At 41.6% G+C, this 17,477-nt stretch overlaps 1 protein-coding gene across 3 annotated transcripts in view; it reads left to right on the forward strand.

Moving 5' to 3' along the window:
• The first annotated feature begins 2,576 nt into the window (after positions 1 to 2,576).
• Positions 2,577 to 17,477, forward strand: part of exoc6 (exocyst complex component 6) — a 54,269-nt gene continuing 39,368 nt past the window's right edge. For 2 of the 3 annotated variants that reach the window (XM_072666709.1, XM_072666710.1), the window contains exons 1-4: positions 2,587 to 2,704; positions 14,761 to 14,932; positions 17,055 to 17,102; positions 17,248 to 17,338. In XM_072666709.1, the coding sequence (XP_072522810.1) occupies positions 2,607 to 2,704; positions 14,761 to 14,932; positions 17,055 to 17,102; positions 17,248 to 17,338 (409 nt within the window). In that variant the 5' untranslated portion in view covers positions 2,587 to 2,606. Of the gene's footprint in view, positions 2,705 to 14,760; positions 14,933 to 17,054; positions 17,103 to 17,247; positions 17,339 to 17,477 lie in introns of all 3 variants that reach the window. The other variant, XM_072666711.1, reaches the window with a different exon arrangement.

Genomic DNA, 17,477 nt, shown 5'->3' on the forward strand with positions numbered 1-17,477 from the left:
TAATTTATATATATATATATATATATATATATATATATATATAATTAATCCTACTAAATAGATAATAGATCATCTAAAGGCATTTCCATTGACAAAGGCATCAGCACACATTCTGAATAAAAGTAAGCTTTAAAGCTTTTTGAATGGAATTTTTTTGACCGTGAAAAAGACATTACTAAGGCCACAATCTGAGAGAGAGTGCGGGAAACGAGGCGGTCTGCATTCAGACATTTCTAAAGAAAAAATGATGCTGGAATGTTCTCATCCTGTAGGTGCCCTTGGTTCTCTTTACTGCTGATAAGTCCGGTTATGACCCCTCTTTTTTCAGGAAATCCTGGGAAAAAAAGGACATCAGCTTAAAAGCTAAACAATGTTGGGATGTGAACAACAATTTACAGATGTCATGTTGAGTCAAACGTATGAGAATAGCTGCTTATCAGTTAGAAAACAATGTGCATCATGTTAACATGGTGTTCAGTGGATGAAACGTTCTCAGTCATGCTCTCTCAACCACACACAAACACACATTAGTGCTATACTGTGTACTATGGAAATACAGTAACCGATATAGGCTATTTATTGTGATTGAATATGGAATCAAAACAAATACTGCATAATACCTAAATAAACACTGTATGATTGAAGAAAGAACACTCTATAAAGTAAGCCCAATTCTTCTCCACTGAACTCTATTGTCATGTTGCCCCTTTGAGTGGCAGGCAGCGTTAATTAAGCTCTAGCAGGAAAATATTTAACGAAAAAGCAATTACCTCCGTTTTGTTGGATTCAAAGTACTGCAGATCACGAGGCTGCCCTTTCTGCAGGGCTTGCACTTTTCCTCTGACTCTGGTTGCTGTGCTGTCCTGTCAACGTTTTTTTTCCACAGTGCTCAACACACTTTGCACAGAAAAGGCAAGATGGACAGCAGCAGAGCGAGGGCTCCCCCACCGAGCCCCCCAGAAGAGGATTTCAGAGAGGGAAAAATCTACGGGAACGTTTTCGCAGAACTTGAGACCATAGAACTGCCTTTGGGAACAACTTTAAGGTAGAACTGTCTTCATCGTTATTATGCAACTTTTCTTTTATTATGCGTCATTTCTGATCAATGATTTGCTTCATGAAATCACTGTTAAATCACTGTTAAATGAGCTACATCCATTTATTTCTGCATTCTCGGTTATGTCCCATTGAACGGTCTGGCCTGGACTGTTAAAGCTTACCCATTATGGCGAGTCTCTTTCTCTAAAAAGCAAAGAAAATCGAAGCCTATGTAATATCCAATACGCTGTAGCTTCATCATTCAGACTCACGCTTATACTCTCACAATGCTGAACTGAGCAACTAACACTGAATCAGGTATGCTCATACTAGTGGGTGTGCTCTTTGTAATTATACTATTCGGCTGCTTCAGTATGCACTCACATGTTCCTACTAGACAAATACATCAACTGCTGCTACTGCTGCTGCTTCTATTACTACTCCTGCTATCACTACTACTATTAGTACTCTTACTACTGCAAATAGTACTACTGCTGCTACCACCACTACCACTACTAATGCTCCTACTCCCTCAACTAATAGTACATCTTCTTCCACTACCACAACTACTACTACAGATACCACCTACTACTGGTACTGCTACTGTGACAACTAACACCACTACTGCTGTTAATCCTAATAATAATTAATAATAGCAACTAAAACATAGTTACAGTATTAACACAACAGCCTAATAAATAATTAGTCATTACAGCATTATGTAATATACAGATACAGTTCACATATTATTATTATTTATATTATAAATTACACCAACTACTACTACACAAACACAACAACTGCTACTGCTATTACTACTACTTCTACTATTCCTACTACTACTACTATTAGTACTCTTACTACTGCTAATAGCACCACTGCTACCACTGCTAGTACCTCTACCACCACTGTTAGTACTCCAATAATATTGCTACTACTAATAATAATAGTACAGCTACTTCCAACTACTATTACTACTGCTAACACCAGTACTGCTGTTAATCCTAAAAATAAATAATAAAAGCAACTAATACACAGTAACAATATTAACAATAACAGAAACAAAAACAACAACCTAATAAATGATTTATCATTGCAGTATTATGTAGTAAGATAGAGTTCACTTGTATAATAATAGAAATAAGAAAATATTAATTGGAAAAAATAATTGGTAATTGAGCAGGATATTGTTTTTGTTGTTGTCCTTGTATTCTATATATCTATAATCTTCAATAATAGAGGGGGGGGGGGTCTGGGGGTAGGAGAAGGATTTCTCAGTTAGCCAGATAACTTTAGCCCAGTCTTGAGGATGTCCAGTTGGGATGATCTTCAGCTCTTCTCCTCTCGGACAGGCCTGACTTTAGGCTTAAGTTATCTGGCTAGACTGACTAACCCTGCAATGTCAAACACCCCGCTGACCTCCCGCTGCCCCTCACCGTGTGTGTGCACCCTACTCCTTAATGGAAAGAGGGGGGGGGGGGGGGGGCGCAGGGCTGCTCTCTGTCTCCCCCTGCCGGCCACCCCCCTTCATTGCGCCTCCCGCCGCATTCTCATAACATACAGCCAACATGGCGGAGAGCGAAACCTTGGAGACTATCACCGAGCATGAGCGCATTCTGCAGGAGATTGAAAGCACGGACACAGCCTGCGTTGGTCCGACGCTTCGGTAGGAGATTTTGACCTTATCGTTTTAGCCCGGTTCTCGTTTTATAGCGCGCTGTCCGTCTCCACCGGGGAGGACGGATGGAGTTGGGCCTTTGTTTGCTAAAGATAACGCTAGTCTGCAGACGGACTGACTGACTGACAGACTGACAGACTGATCAACCCGTTATACCAGCAGCCAGTGGGATACATCGCTGATATCATTCGTTTAAGCCTTGTCTGAGAGGGAGTGGGGTTGATGGGGCAGTTGATGGGGCAGTTGATGGGCAGGGAGGCAGGCAGGCAGGCAGGCAGGATGTGGGCACCTGATAGCTGCTGCCGGTTCAGGCTGCTGCTGGTAAGCTAGCTAACCTTACAGCTGGCTTGGCAAATCCGCTAGAGTCCGCTTCCGTACCGTTAGAGGATAAATAACGTCGGTGAGATGTTGACTGACATGTCTTTAGGACGCGTTACATTGAAATGACACTAGCTAAATACACAGGGGACGACGACGGTAGCTTATAGCTAGCTGCGTTACCCCATCATCGCCCTGTCTGTGGTCAGAAACACAGGCTGTGGCCAGCTAAACCCTGGTGGATAAACACTTTAGCCTAAACCCAGTCTGGGGAAATCGTTCCACAAATCACAACCTCAAGATCTTCTTCCTGCTTAAATTTGACCTAATAATCGCCTCCTATGGCCGCATACGCCGCCACTGCCTGAGTAAGGGAGTTAGCCTAGCTAGCCGCTGTCCGGTTTCGCAGATCTCTATGACAGGTACGAACATCTGCGGTGTGGAGCAGCATGTGTAGATCAGCGAATCTGCGCAGGACTGCGGGAAGTCTCTGCTCCCTGCTGCCAGAGAGGTGGTGTTACCTAGCTGTCTGTGATATACGTGTTGTTTTCAGAAAGCTGTGATTTATAAACGACCCCTTGGTCACATTGCTGAAGGGTCTACCTGCACAAGTGCGTTTCACAGCAGACTTTGGATCTTGACATTGACGCCGCTCGTTAATTGAAGCAGGTGACTGTCAGTGGGTGTGGCGGTCACGTTAGCAAGGAAGCTAACAGTGAACACACTGAGTACGTCATGATCTCAGTCTTTCTGGCCAAATACAGAGCTGCATTAGACCCCTAACGGGTTGATCAATGGCTGAACGGTGCATTTAGTCTGGTGTAAAGGTGCAGTTAATGCTATGGGTCATGCCAACTAACACCTTTCTTGCAGCTGCCGGATTCCTCCTCCTAGAGTATTTTGGTTTAAGGGCCCTTCTCAAGGGCACAGTGACCACCAGCTGGTTTTGGAGCCCTGATCTCTTAACAGGTCACTAGGAATGAGAAATGTGAGCGAAGTCTTGAGGTATCTGGAAGGCAGAGAAAGGCCTCACACCACAGATGTCTAGTTGCAGTCCACATAGATCACATGGCTCATGGCTGCAGTTCGCATAGATCCCAGCTTCCTGTGGACCGGCCCTGAGGCATCCTCTTTGCTACATGCTAATTTCACAGATAAAATCAGAGCTAATTATCGACTGAAACGCAGCTTGGCCACAGTCTTGATACTTTAAGGTCTTTAGGGACCGTTCAGTGTCATGTTAGTCCTCTCTTTAATTCACACACTACAAGAGTTTGGTTCGCTCCTGCTGTGGTCAATAGATTGTCTATAGCTTGGCATTATGGGTGATTTGAGCCCGTTGTGAAAGAGCTGCAGTGTCCAAGTCCACACACTAAAGCAGTGGAACATGAGAGGGAGTGTGTTATCCTGAAACAGCAGCACGGGTGGCTGTGATGAAGGAGTAAATAAAATGAATCGTGATCGTAGCGTTTATTATGTTTTAATGTTTTGCTTTTCCTTCTGCCAAATTATAGTTCCCTTACAAGCAGCTGGTGGCTGCGTCCCAAAAACCCACTGCGCTCACTGCACAGCCTGCAGTCTAACTGTTGTACAGTACAATAACTTCACTGTAATATAGTGTACTTTACCATAATATACTGTACTTTACTGCACTATAATATATTGTACTATAATGTACTTTACTACGACATACTATAATATACTATAGTATGCTGTACTTTACTATACTGTAATATACTTGTAATGTACTGTACTTTAACAAAAATGATCTGGGACAGTCCTAATCCCATTCTTACTGGAATTTTGGCTTGTTAAATGCAAATTCTTCCCATTTAGGTTCATTTTATTTAATAAGCTTGTGTGTTAAATATGTGTGTGTGTGCCTGTTCAGTTGTAGGGCAATTATAAGGGGACATGCTGTTCTACTGTACTATACTCTTTTACACTATACTATATAATACCATATGCCTGCACAGATTGTGATGTCCTTGATTGCTATTATCCTTGCCAGAAATTTACTAGGCTTTGCTGGATAAGAGCTTTTCAAGACCAGAACTGTTGATTCCTGCATCAGATTTCTGCACATAATTGTACTACATAGTAATATTACTTTTATCCACATAGTGCGGTACCACACTATACAGTAGAGATGTAACAGTGCACATAGCCACCTGGACTGTGAATCAAACTGATTGACGATACTAGGCTCATGATTCTATATTCTCATGATAATGTGAACAGAATGTGAGAAAGGAACTCACATTATCACTGTCTCTATGTTGTTGGATCATCTATTGGTAAGACTAGAGCTAGGAGCTGGGAGGGGTTAGGTGCATCACATGAACATTGCTGGAGGGGGGGGTGTTGGTTGGTGCTCATTGTTTGCAGACTTTGGGGTTGAGCAGTTCACCTGTAATAGATACCATCATTAATACAATGCCTGTCCTCCACAATGTGCTGTCACATTACCACAGTTGATTTTCTATGCATTGTTACACCCCTACTCTACTGTAATACACTACTCTATACTATACAGTCCTATACTGCTTTATTACAGTACTACACATTGTATACTGTACTCTGCTGTGCTTACAAGACCAACAGTCCTTCTGGAGACCTACCTTGCTATAGGGGCAGTGGTGGCTCAGCGGTTAGAGCGCCGGGATATTGATAACAGGGTTATGGGTTCGATTCCCGGACTCGGCAAGCTGCCACTGTTGGGCCCTTGAGCAAGGCGCTGGAGTTGGCTGCCCACCGCTCTGGGTGTGTGTGTGTACTCACTGCCTAACACGTGTGTGTGTGTGTGTGTGTGTGTGTGTGTGTGTGTGTGTGTGTGTGTGTGTGTGTGTGTGAGTGTTTGTTGGGTTAAATGCGGAGGACACATTTCGTTGTACAGTGTACACTGTACAGTGACAAATACGTGCACCTTTACCTTTAGGTTTAACCTCAAGCCCAAAGCTACCACATCTCATTCAGCTAAAAGACATGTAAATGGGTAGGGGTAAGTATGGTATGTATGTTACCGATCAAGGATGTTTACCCCGATCCGATTCAAGTCTCTTAATGCTGACTATTGGCCGATACCGATCCAAGTGTTACTATAAATAATACAGCCCCACATCTTGGGTAAGATGTGCTAATACACAATAGTAAAATCACTGTATTTATAGTGACCATAATCAGACTGATTCTATAATCAGACTAAATTCTCAAGTGATTTACCTTATTGGGAATCTTTTAAACGGCTGTTTTAAACTCTGTAATGTTTAATATCTTACAATCCAGTCAGACTGGCCTACCCGACCATTCAGCTCCCAGTTCCTTTAATCTCTGCAGTCAGCTCACTTAATGTGGGTGCACAGGTGTGGTTCTCTTGTTGGTAGAACAGAGCATTTCCACCATAGTTTGGTTTCTAACCATGTGCAATTTACAGGATGGGAGGGACGTTAGATCTTTCTAATCTAATGGAATAAAATATCTTTGTTGTTGCACAGCTACAACCAAACTAGAAAATAGAGAAACATTTATGAAAGAGTGAAGAGTCTTCATCTTCTGATAGATTAACTCTCACGCGCTTTATCTGTGAGCCACTTGTTGTTGCTGTGTCGCGTTTACAGCAAGGCTACAAACTAACTCTAAGCTAAAGTTTTCCTCATCCCCGAACTTTCCGTACCACCTTAAACAATGCTGTAGTTGCAGTATACTGATAATACGTACACAATTTAACTGCAGCCCTTTTTAAGGTGGAAGGAAGAGTTAGAATTAGAAGACACCTTTAGCTTTTGTTCTGACTGCCAACCGGTAACGTCACCACACTCATCAGATCAAATAAAGCTCTTTTTGTTGCGCTCACTGAAATAAGGTCACAGATGAACTCTGTCCGAGGATCGGGTCACGCCAGACGGCACTCTACTACAGCAAACATGAGGATCGGAAACCTTAGAAGTCAGGTCTACTGCAGCTATCCTCACTGATTGACATCGGATTTGGTGGTAGGTCTGGATGCCATCAGTGTGCTCTGTGCCTGGAAGGGCTGGAATTGGAAAAGTGACGTGGTTGTGTGTTTCATTTTCCTTCACTATCTCTCTCGGCAGAAGGCAGGAAGAAAGAACTTTTCAGTTTAAGGGCTGCAATAACAGGAAAGAGGAAACGTTTGGAGCATGAAGTGTGTGTGTGAGTGTGTGTTGGAGTGAGTGAGTGTGAGAGAGAGAGAGAGAGACCTTGTCTCCATTGTATTGATGCCCAGCTATGCTGTATGCTTTTACAAGTAAAGTGCAGTTGGCGAACAGAGAGGGTGTTTTTCAGCAGATAGATGTAGACCTGTTGAATCATTTACTGACTAATGAAAATTTGTTCATTCGTGCTCAAGGCCGCCATTCACACTTCATATGAAATGGAGAGGATGATGGAAACGATAGATAGAAGGTAGAAACGGTTGCTTTGGCAACACAGTCTTAACCTGTTTTCGTCATACAGTCCCTAGAACGTAGAGCCATGCATGGGACACTTGGAGTTCATAGAAACTGCTGCTAGGAGGTGCTGGGAGAATGTAGTGATTATGGGCGAGGCCGGTTCACATCAGATCAGGTTTTTGGTCTGTAAGAGTCGTCTTCACTGCTGGAAAAGCTGTCCTACACCAGATTTCCCATGTCTAACATCATACCTCCAAAATAGCAAAGCAAACCAAACCGATCATTTACAAGGAAAGGGCCTGTGGCAAATGCTTGGGTATCTTGACCATGGACAGTACTTGTTAAACACTTTGTAGCAGCTCTGAGTTTTTTATTTTTGCACCATCACACCACCATTCCAAGTCTTTTGTTGTAAAACGGGTTTTGGTTTGTCCTTCTGACAATTCCATGAGCAGTTCTCTCTGAAATTTGTCCTGGTCTTCCAGGCCTTTAGTGTGTATGTATGTTTACTACCTTTTCTTAAAGGTGATATATCTGACATATGGAACGTCAATATAGCTGCAGACAACTCATTTCTATGTAAAGATGTAGTTCATATCCAGTCCTCCTGGTGATCTATCTTCCTACAAGTTTGACCTCAAGCCCAAAACTATCGCACCTGACTATTGGCCCATGCAAAAGTGAGTACACCCCTCACATTTCTGCAGATATTTAAGTATATCTTTTCATGGGACAACACTGACAAAATGACACTTTGACACAATGAAGAGTAGTCCGTGTGCAGCTTATATAACAGTGTAAATTTATTCTTCCCTCAAAATAACTCAATATACAGCCATTAATGTCTAAACCACCGGCAACAAAAGTGAGTACACCCCTAAGAGACTACACCCCTAAATGTCCAAATTGAGCATTGCTTGTCATTTTTCCTTCAAAAGGAGTACAAAGATAAGTGCGTCATGCCTACAGTCAAACATGGTGGTGGGAGTGCCATGGTCTGGGGCTGCATAAGTGCAGCAGGTGTTGGGGAGTTACATTTCATTGAGGGACATGTGAACTCCAATATGTACTGTGAAATACTGAAGCAGAGCATGATCCCCTCCCTCCGGAAACTGGGTCGCAGGGCAGTGTTCCAGCATGATAATGACCCCAAACACACCTCTAAGACGCCCACTGCTTTATTGAAGAGGCTGAGGGTAAAGGTGATGGACTGGCCAAGCATGTCTCCAGACCTAAATCCAATAGTACTTCTTTGGGGCATCCTCAAGCGGAAGGTGGAGGAGCGCAAAGTCTCGAATACCCGCCAGCTCCGTGATGTCGTCATGGAGGAGTGGAAAAGCATTCCAGTGGCAACCTGTGAAGCTCTGGTAAACTCCATGCCCAGGAGAGTTAAGGCAGTTCTGGAAAATAATGGTGGCCACACAAAATATTGACACTTCAGTTATTCAGTTATTATAGAGTTATTTTCAGGGAAGAATAAATTTACACTGTTGGGAGTGGTGGTCTAGAAATGAGGTATGTTCCAGTCCATTTCTGGCGTATTGCTGTCTTGGCAACGAAAAAACACAGGTGCTCCACTGACTGAAAACAATCTAGGCAGATGGCAACAGTCCGACATTCGTTCCTATATTAGCAGTGAATTGTCAACACTGGCGGGCCCCCGCACTTGTACACCCCCGCTTGGCGCCATTAAAATGGCAATACGCCAAAGTCAGACCGCACCTGGATCTTAAAGGGAATGGCAAGTGACTCGCTGATTGGTTTATTGCACGTTTCACTTAATCATACACCCATGATTAATTAAGAGACTTGGTACATGCCTTTTGTGCGTTTCGAGCCACACAAGGCATACCTCTTCTGTCATCACGATAGCAAACGCTCTTAATCAAGCTGCTCATCTAAGATCTCTAAAATAGGCCCAGATTCTCAGGCCTCACAGTATATTGGCAAACCAGATGGTGTACTTGGTCTTTGCCTGCCATTTCAATGAGCATCTTAAATAGACCATCACACTCAAACTACCCAAACTCTCAACTAGAAGAAACACACATCTAACAGCGCTGTGTCACGCAGTGGGAGTGTGTCTGGTGTTACAGGCCTGGATTAGAACCATTCCATTTTTTTTGTTCGTCCGATAACCAATCCAGCATTTTGCAGAATAGAAACTTTCTTTAACTGTGCAGTAATTCCAGGTCAACAAGTCCCATCAAAAATGCGGATTGAGGCATTTGGCATTGAAAATAACAGGACAGTAACGGTGCTCGTATCCTCATGAGCTCATGCTAGAGTTGAGTAGCAGCCAAAGCCGTTTGTGGCCTCCACCCAGCCAAGAACAAAGACCTTACAGGGCTAGCAGGAAACACCTGAAGCCTGTCTACGCTCAGCCTTCACTTCCACTGTGTAAAGCGGTACGGCAGGCTAGTTCAGACTGTGTATGTCACACCTGAATCTGAGAGGCGGTTTGGCTGATTTGGAGTACCTTTAGACAGGCAGCAGGATGTGTGTGTGTGTGTGTGTGTGTGTGTGTGTGTGTGTGTGTGTGTGTGTGTGTGTGTGTGTGTGTGTGTGTGTGTGTGTGTGTGTGTGTGTGTGTGTTTGAGCTGTAGGTCTTTATTAAAGCAGTAGATGTAGTTTAGTAGTTGGTACATAGCTAATAGTTTGGACTGATGAGGGTTCACAATAGTGCTGAACAATATTTGTGGGGTCATACAACGCCGCGGCTAAGGCAGAGACATGTCCGCATACAATTGTTAATGACCTGGCCTTTCATATTCTACTGAACCAGAGACATGCCCACCTTTTACTTCTACTTCTGGAACTGGTTCTAGACTGTGCGCTGTTAAGGAACCTGTTTCAGACCGTTGTAAAGTCTGGATATTATTCATTTAATCAAGTTGAATTTTCTAATAATCTGAATTTCTACGTACACTACATGTCCAAATGTTTGTGGACACCTCTTCTAAAGAAAGCATTCAGTTACTTTAAGTTGCACCCATTGCTGCCACAGATGTGCAAATGTACACACGCGCACACACACACACACACACACACACACACACACACACACACACACACACACACAGAGCTTGTCCCTGTAGAGAAGTACTGCCAATAGAATAGGAGTCTCTGGAGCAGCTAAACATGAACTTGCCGGGCGTGGGCTAGAGGGGTATAAAGTTCCCAGCATTAAGCTGTGGAGCAGTGGAACTGTGTTCACTGGAACGATGGTGCTCCATCCAGTACATTTGGGATGTGTTGGGGAGTTGGGTGATAATGAGGGTGGTAATCATTCAACACTCTGACCTCACTAAAGCAGCAATGTTCCACAACCTAGAAGAAAATCAGGAACCGACAACCAGTGAACCGACAATAGAGTCGTTGGCGCCCAAGACTCATGGAGGCCCCACCTCACATCTTACAGGACTTAAAGGGTCTGCTTTTAACTAGTGTTGCACAGATACATACAGTGGTTGGTGTGGCGCAACAGATAACACCACTACCTGCCAGTGAACTACCATACCACGTGGGAGACTGGGGTTCGATTCCCAGTCTGGGTGACTATGCTGTGCTACACCAATAAGAGTCCTTGGGCAAGACTCCTAACACTACATTGGCCCACCTCTGTAATATGAGTAACCCTGTAAGTCGCTCTGGATAAGAGCGTCAGCTAAATGCCATAAATATAAATATAGATACATAGCATCTGTCGAGTACTTAAGTCAGAGTTGGTATCGGTATTTGTACTCTGTATCGGCAGATACTTGAAAATCTGGTATCGGTATCAGAAAGGAAAAAGTGGTCTTGGTGATATCACAGGACGCCTTTAGAGGTCTTGTGAAGTCGGATCTGTTATGGCAGCATGAGAAAGAGCTATTAGGCGGGTGGATGTAACGATTTGGCTGTTCAGTGTATATGCCCATACCAGTATGAATCCGATATCATAATCAGTCATTATCCTCCCATGCTCTGTTTTATGATATTGGTTTAGTAAAGTAAGTACAGTCTAGTACAGTATATCTCTTGGTGGTATATCTTTATAAATTTCGCCTCTGTCAATCAAAAAACTCTTCATTTTTCTTGTTTTTCATTTTTTAACGTAATGTGAATCTGGCAGAAATGCTCCAGCATGACTTGGAAACTTAAGAAACTTCTCCTCCTTCTGTGAAGTTGCTACTTTGGAGATCTGGGCAGTTTTTTTTCTTCATTGATTGACTGTAGCTCAAATCTGCCTCACAGCAGCAGGTTTTTGCTTAGTTATTTTTTTGCTGACCACTCTTGTCCACAAGGTGGTGCACTTGTTAAATGTATCCAGTGTCCAGGCCTCCTTCACTTAGTGTTGTTACAGAAACCTGCTGCTTGTGGTACGTATAACTGACTCGTTGATTTTCCAGCATAATTACTGTAGGCGTCTGTTTTTGACTTGGAGAGTGACTTGAGGGTAAGGCTGCACAACATGACCAAAAAACAGTAAAGTAAAAAAAAAAGGTCTGTGGCATGAGGGAGCTCAGTGTACCAGTACCTTTAAAGTTTGGGGTAGAGTTTGGGGATCCAATTCAACTAACCATCTGACAACAGCACTTGAGCTCACTAATGCTGTTGTGGCTGTCTGCAGTCACCTTAGCTAAATCCTCACAGCAACATTAGAGGCTCTTAATGCAGTAAGGCTGGAAATAGGGGTAAGTCTGTTGATAAGCTTAGAGTGAGATGAGATGTGTATGTTCGGAGATATAGTAGTACATATAGTGGAGCTGACTATAGTGTGGGAGGCTTGGATGTCCAACTGGGATCTTTTGTGACTTTTAGATGAGATGTCTCTGCACTCTTGGAGAAATTGCTTTTGGAAAGATTCATCACTAGAGTTGTGTTTTGGCAAGAACCTGGTGATACCCCTACGTATCACAATTAGGGTTGCATTGGTTTGAGATTGTTATGGTATAAACAGCTCGGAAAATATAATAGTATTACAATATATGGTATTTCACTATTCTTCCTCTTTTTTTCTGCTTCTATATAGTTATTCTTATAATTTTTATTATCATACACTGATCCTTAAAAAGAAACAAAAATGCTTTCATTCCTTTATTTTATTTTTGATCAAAACATTTACTATAGTTAAAATGATGTATCAATTAAAGTTAAAGTGAAATGTCTCTCTATATATATTTGGTTAAAAATCATATTTTCAATTTTGATTATTTTCATTATGGATTAATCAGATTATTTTACTATTTTTAATTGATTGATTGGTTAGTTTCATTTTATAAGAATAACTATATAGAAGCAATACTGTATTGTAATACTATTATATTTTCAGAGCTGTTTATATCATAACAATCTCAAACCAATGCAACCCTAATTGTGATATGTATGGTATCACCAGGTTCTTGCCAATACACAACTCTAGTGATGAATCCTTCCAAAAACAAATAGCGGTAAAAGCGGTCTGTCGCTGCAATCCTAATTACAATACAGGGGTTACAATGCAGTATATTATGCTATACTGCGATACTGTAAACAAAGATTTTTTATCAAATGTTAGAAAAACTGTTATAGTATAAAAACACATCATCTGCATTAAAAAGTTTACTGTTTATCCGATCAGAACAGTGGGGTCTGAAGACCGATTACAACACCGCTATCTAGCCATCAGGTTAAAACAGCACAAAGTAAACAATGATCTTTACATGTAAAATATTAATTAATAATCAGTACTATGTATTTGAAAATTGATACAGTATTGAAACTATCATTTCAATACTCTAGTTTATCAATAGTTTCTTAGAACTCAACTCCAGGCTGGTGTATTTCATTTACTTTCTAATCTCTTCTGATTGTTGTAGTGTGCTGCTTGTTGAGAGCTTTTACAAGGTTCATACAGGTCCTGGAAAACCTGGAAAGTCATGGAAAATAAATATGCTAGAATCCAGTACTGAATAGACCTTGAAAAATAACAAAATTGGAAAAGTACCAGTTACTGCCCATATTTTATATGGCCGTGGTGTCATGAACGTGCATTATGTTGTTAACTAGCCAAACATTCCTGTAAATTTTTTGTTTTCTGGTTCTTGAAAAGTAATGGAAAGTCCTTGAATTTGAAATTGGTTGAAGTGTATGAACCCTGTTTTAGCTGTACATCACATTGCTGGTTGTTTGTGACGTGGATAATTGGTTGAATGGGTTGTCAGTGGGGCAGTTACCCTTTCCCACAGAGACTGCTGGTGTTGAATATATCTTTTCCCTTCAGTAAATGAAGCAATATCGTGACTGCTCAGGATTCTCAGGCCTCTCACACATTCAGTGATTGGTTAGATGGTGACTTGCACAATTCACAAGCTTCTGTAATGTTAGTCATGTAAATGCAGGCAAATATGGCAGCAAGGGTTAACAAATGAAATTGTGCTGCCCTGTGCATGACTTGCCATCTGGAGCAGTTCATCCAGGGCCAGAGAGCTGAACAGGACATTTGATTTCACCTCCCAGTGCTTTTGCAACACGCTGCACGACACTGAACACCTGTTCACGTCACCCCACCCCACCTGCTCTTCTTGGGTCCTGAGCAGCAAGGCTAACAATAGAGAACCTGCTGATAGATCTGCGTTTGGATTGGTGATGGGTCTGCACAGTATAATCGTTTTTACTTATTATGGTCAAATTGGACTTTGCAGTGCTGCTAGGCCCAAATCCAGTGGGAATGGCAAAAACATACTGAATCTAGATATCATAGGAGAAATATTCATCTGCATTTAGTGATGGGTGCATTAGTCGATCAGGGTGGTGAATGGTTACCACTCCACCTTATCCCAGAAAGTATTAAATAGAGCATCATATTTCCAGAGAGTGCAGTTCCACAGCCCCACAGCTCAGAGCCGGGGGCTTAATACCCCTCTAGGCCACACCTGACATTAGGCCTTGGTGCCAGTAAGCCATATTCTCTTGGCTGTACTTCTTTAGAGGGGGTGTCCAAACACATTTGGACAAAATAGTGTAATTCTGCGGTTTTAAAACATGGCAGACTTTTTTGGGGGAGTTTATAGAGAACAAATGTAGTAATAATAATAAATACATAAATATATTTCAATATACATATACTGATTGCAGTGTATAGCAGTAACCCTAATTAAACCCTAATTAAAAATGAATCATCTAGTGCAGTAATTCATTAAAATGTGATCATTTCTATTTGTTTTTAGTTATTCTGGTGACGTTGGCGGCGCTGCAGACGTTGCAGTTTGAGTTTGGAGCTCTGGTGTGATGAGTGTGTCATTCACATATCTGGTGTGATGAGTTACGTGGTGCTGTTCTGTTCTGTTTCAGGTCTGTATATGATGACCAGCCTAACGCACACAAGAGGTTTATGGAGAAACTTGATGCCAGAATACGAAACCATGACCGGGAGATCGAGAAGATGTGCAACTTCCACCATCAGGGTTTCGTCGACGCCATTACAGAGCTGCTCAAAGTCCGTGCAGATGCAGAGAAACTGATGGTAAGCTAAAGCAAACACATCAGATGCCTTTTAGTGTGTGGGATTGGGACATCTAATGCTCCAAAAATGAATAAATCATTTGGGCAAATTATTATTTTTTAAATAAATAGTTCAGTTTTATATTTATTCATTTATTTATTTGTAAAAACAAACAAAAAAGGGTGATTTTAGGTCTTAGATTAAAAGAAAAAAATACATTTAAGGCAAAAACCTTCTTATTTCCCAGTAAATTCATGTTATTTTTCAGTAAATTAATGAATATAACCTGCTTACATCCAACAAATTGATTTTTTTAGAAACTGGGAATGGAATCTGAATTGAATAACCATTTTATTTCAGTTAATATGTAGCTCAAATGATTTCCATATAGAAGGATCAGTTTCTGGTGTTGCTTTTTAATGAAATGCTAATGTAGAAAGTCGTCATTTCGGTCATAAAAAAAGAGGTTCATATACAGAATCTCTTTTAGAATAACTTTTTTGTAGTTGCTTTAAAGATAATCTTGTATACAGGACCACTTTTAGAATTTGAAAAGTTACACTAAAAGTCCACTACTCAATAAGAAAGTTCTTACCCCAGAGCATTTCTCTGGTGCTGAAATATAAAGTTAAAAATTAAACTAATCTTCTGGCCTTTTAATTCTATAGAGGATGTTCTAATATTTCATAATTAAAGGAGGGGCTGTGTTAAATCTTAATGCCAAAACCCATGACTATCCTGTAGATTTTCATTTTATTTACATTTGTATTATTACTATTGAAAATGTGTATTTCTAAAAATTCCAACTATCCAACTTTCTAAAGAAAATTAAACCTTTGTCTCTTTTGTGGGATGATTCTAGCTAGAGATGTTACCTATTCTTGCGGTCAATCACCATTGTAAAGCCCTTCAGCTGGCTGTAGGGCAGGATTAAATTGGGATTAAGGGGTCATTCATTAGTGTCCCTCAGGACTACAGGTAATTTACTAAACAGAGGTTAAATCTGGGTCATAGGCTTTTAGCTACCAAAAAGAAAGAAGCTGTTATTTGTCCTAATGTGAAGCCAGTTAAGGCCAAATATATTTATGTACTTATATATGTTATGTATATGTGTATATATAGGGCACCAATACATAGTCAAATGGAGCTTGAGGTGTTGGATGGTGCATTTAACGGTGCAGCCTATGTGTCCTTTGCTAGCTAGAGTGAGAGGAGTTCAGAGTGAGATGCTTATGTTACGAGCTAATGTAAGAACACTGATGGTTTTGCAGTTAAAGCAAGCCGTCGTAGAACGTTTTTCAAGTGATTTTGCTAGTCTTCTGCTCTCAGTCAGTGAAACCCAAGACCTAGCTGGTGTCCATGAGGGCACAGAACAGCATGGTTAGCTGCAGCCGAATCGGAGGCCAATTCTCTTTAGCTCCCTTTACACTTCGGAGGGTGAAAGATGCTCACCAAATGGCGCAGGAGTGGCTCACCAAAGGTTTTAATTAGACCCACATTATATAAAGCATATTCAGATAACAAGAGGCATCAATGAGGTCGCTGAGCTCTCTTTGTCCGAGCATAAATGAGATTTTTAATAAAGCCCAAAATGCGCTTCCTTATTACGATGACCTAATGAGACTTCCTATGTGGGAAAGTCCGTGGCCGTGCAGTCCCTGCACCTGCACTTCTCTACTGGTGCAGTGTTGCGGAGGTCTCCACATTGGATGTTAATCAACCACCCAGTGTTTGTATTCAGCAAAAAAATGAATGTTTAATTACCAGAAAATGCTATCCGCTCTTTGCCCCAGACAATGAATGGCACATAGAGCTCATTGAGGTTATCAAGAAGGGACCAGTGGTCAATTGGGTCATTGATTTGAATTGTTTGACAGACCCGGAGGAACAAGTAAAGTTCAAAAATCCCAAGTAGAATCGAGAAGTTTGTCACAGAATCTGTTAGAAAGGGCTGTCATAAGCGATTACCGCGCTTAAAAGCTCCCCGCCGACCAAAAGTTCAAGTTCCCGCTGCACATTTAATTTGAATTTGCATCCCTTTGTTCCTGACTCCTCATGAAGCATGATCTGATTACAAGGGTGAGCAGTTACAACAGGGAATTGTGTGCTTATTTGTCTAACAAAAGTGATATTATGTTTTTAGGGCCAAGTGACCGACACCAATCGAAGACTTCAAGACGCCGGGCGAGAGGTACAGTTCGGTCCAGCTTTGTTAGCACGTCTGCCGTTAGACCGGCAAAGAAAAGAGCACAGCGTGATTGAACAATAGGGCAGAGGGAAATAAATGTCTTGTTAATTATGAGGGCTCTGCACTCTTTGACCTTCCCTTATGTAAGGTGACAGCCCAAACGGAGGAGGTCATTCGCTGCAGGATCCAGCAGAGGAACATGGCTACCACTGTGGAGAAGCTACAGCTGTGCATCCCCGGTAAGCCTCGGAAAGTTAAAGGAAATCTAAATCGGCCAAAAGGGGGGTCCTGTAGATTTGCACTGGAGATATGAGGCTAATGTACTTAACAGCTAATGGAAAAAATGTATACTGTCAATTACCATTGTCTACTCCCTGA

The sequence above is a fragment of the Salminus brasiliensis genome, chromosome 22, assembly GCF_030463535.1.
Source record: "Salminus brasiliensis chromosome 22, fSalBra1.hap2, whole genome shotgun sequence".
NCBI lineage: Eukaryota > Metazoa > Chordata > Actinopteri > Characiformes > Bryconidae > Salminus > Salminus brasiliensis.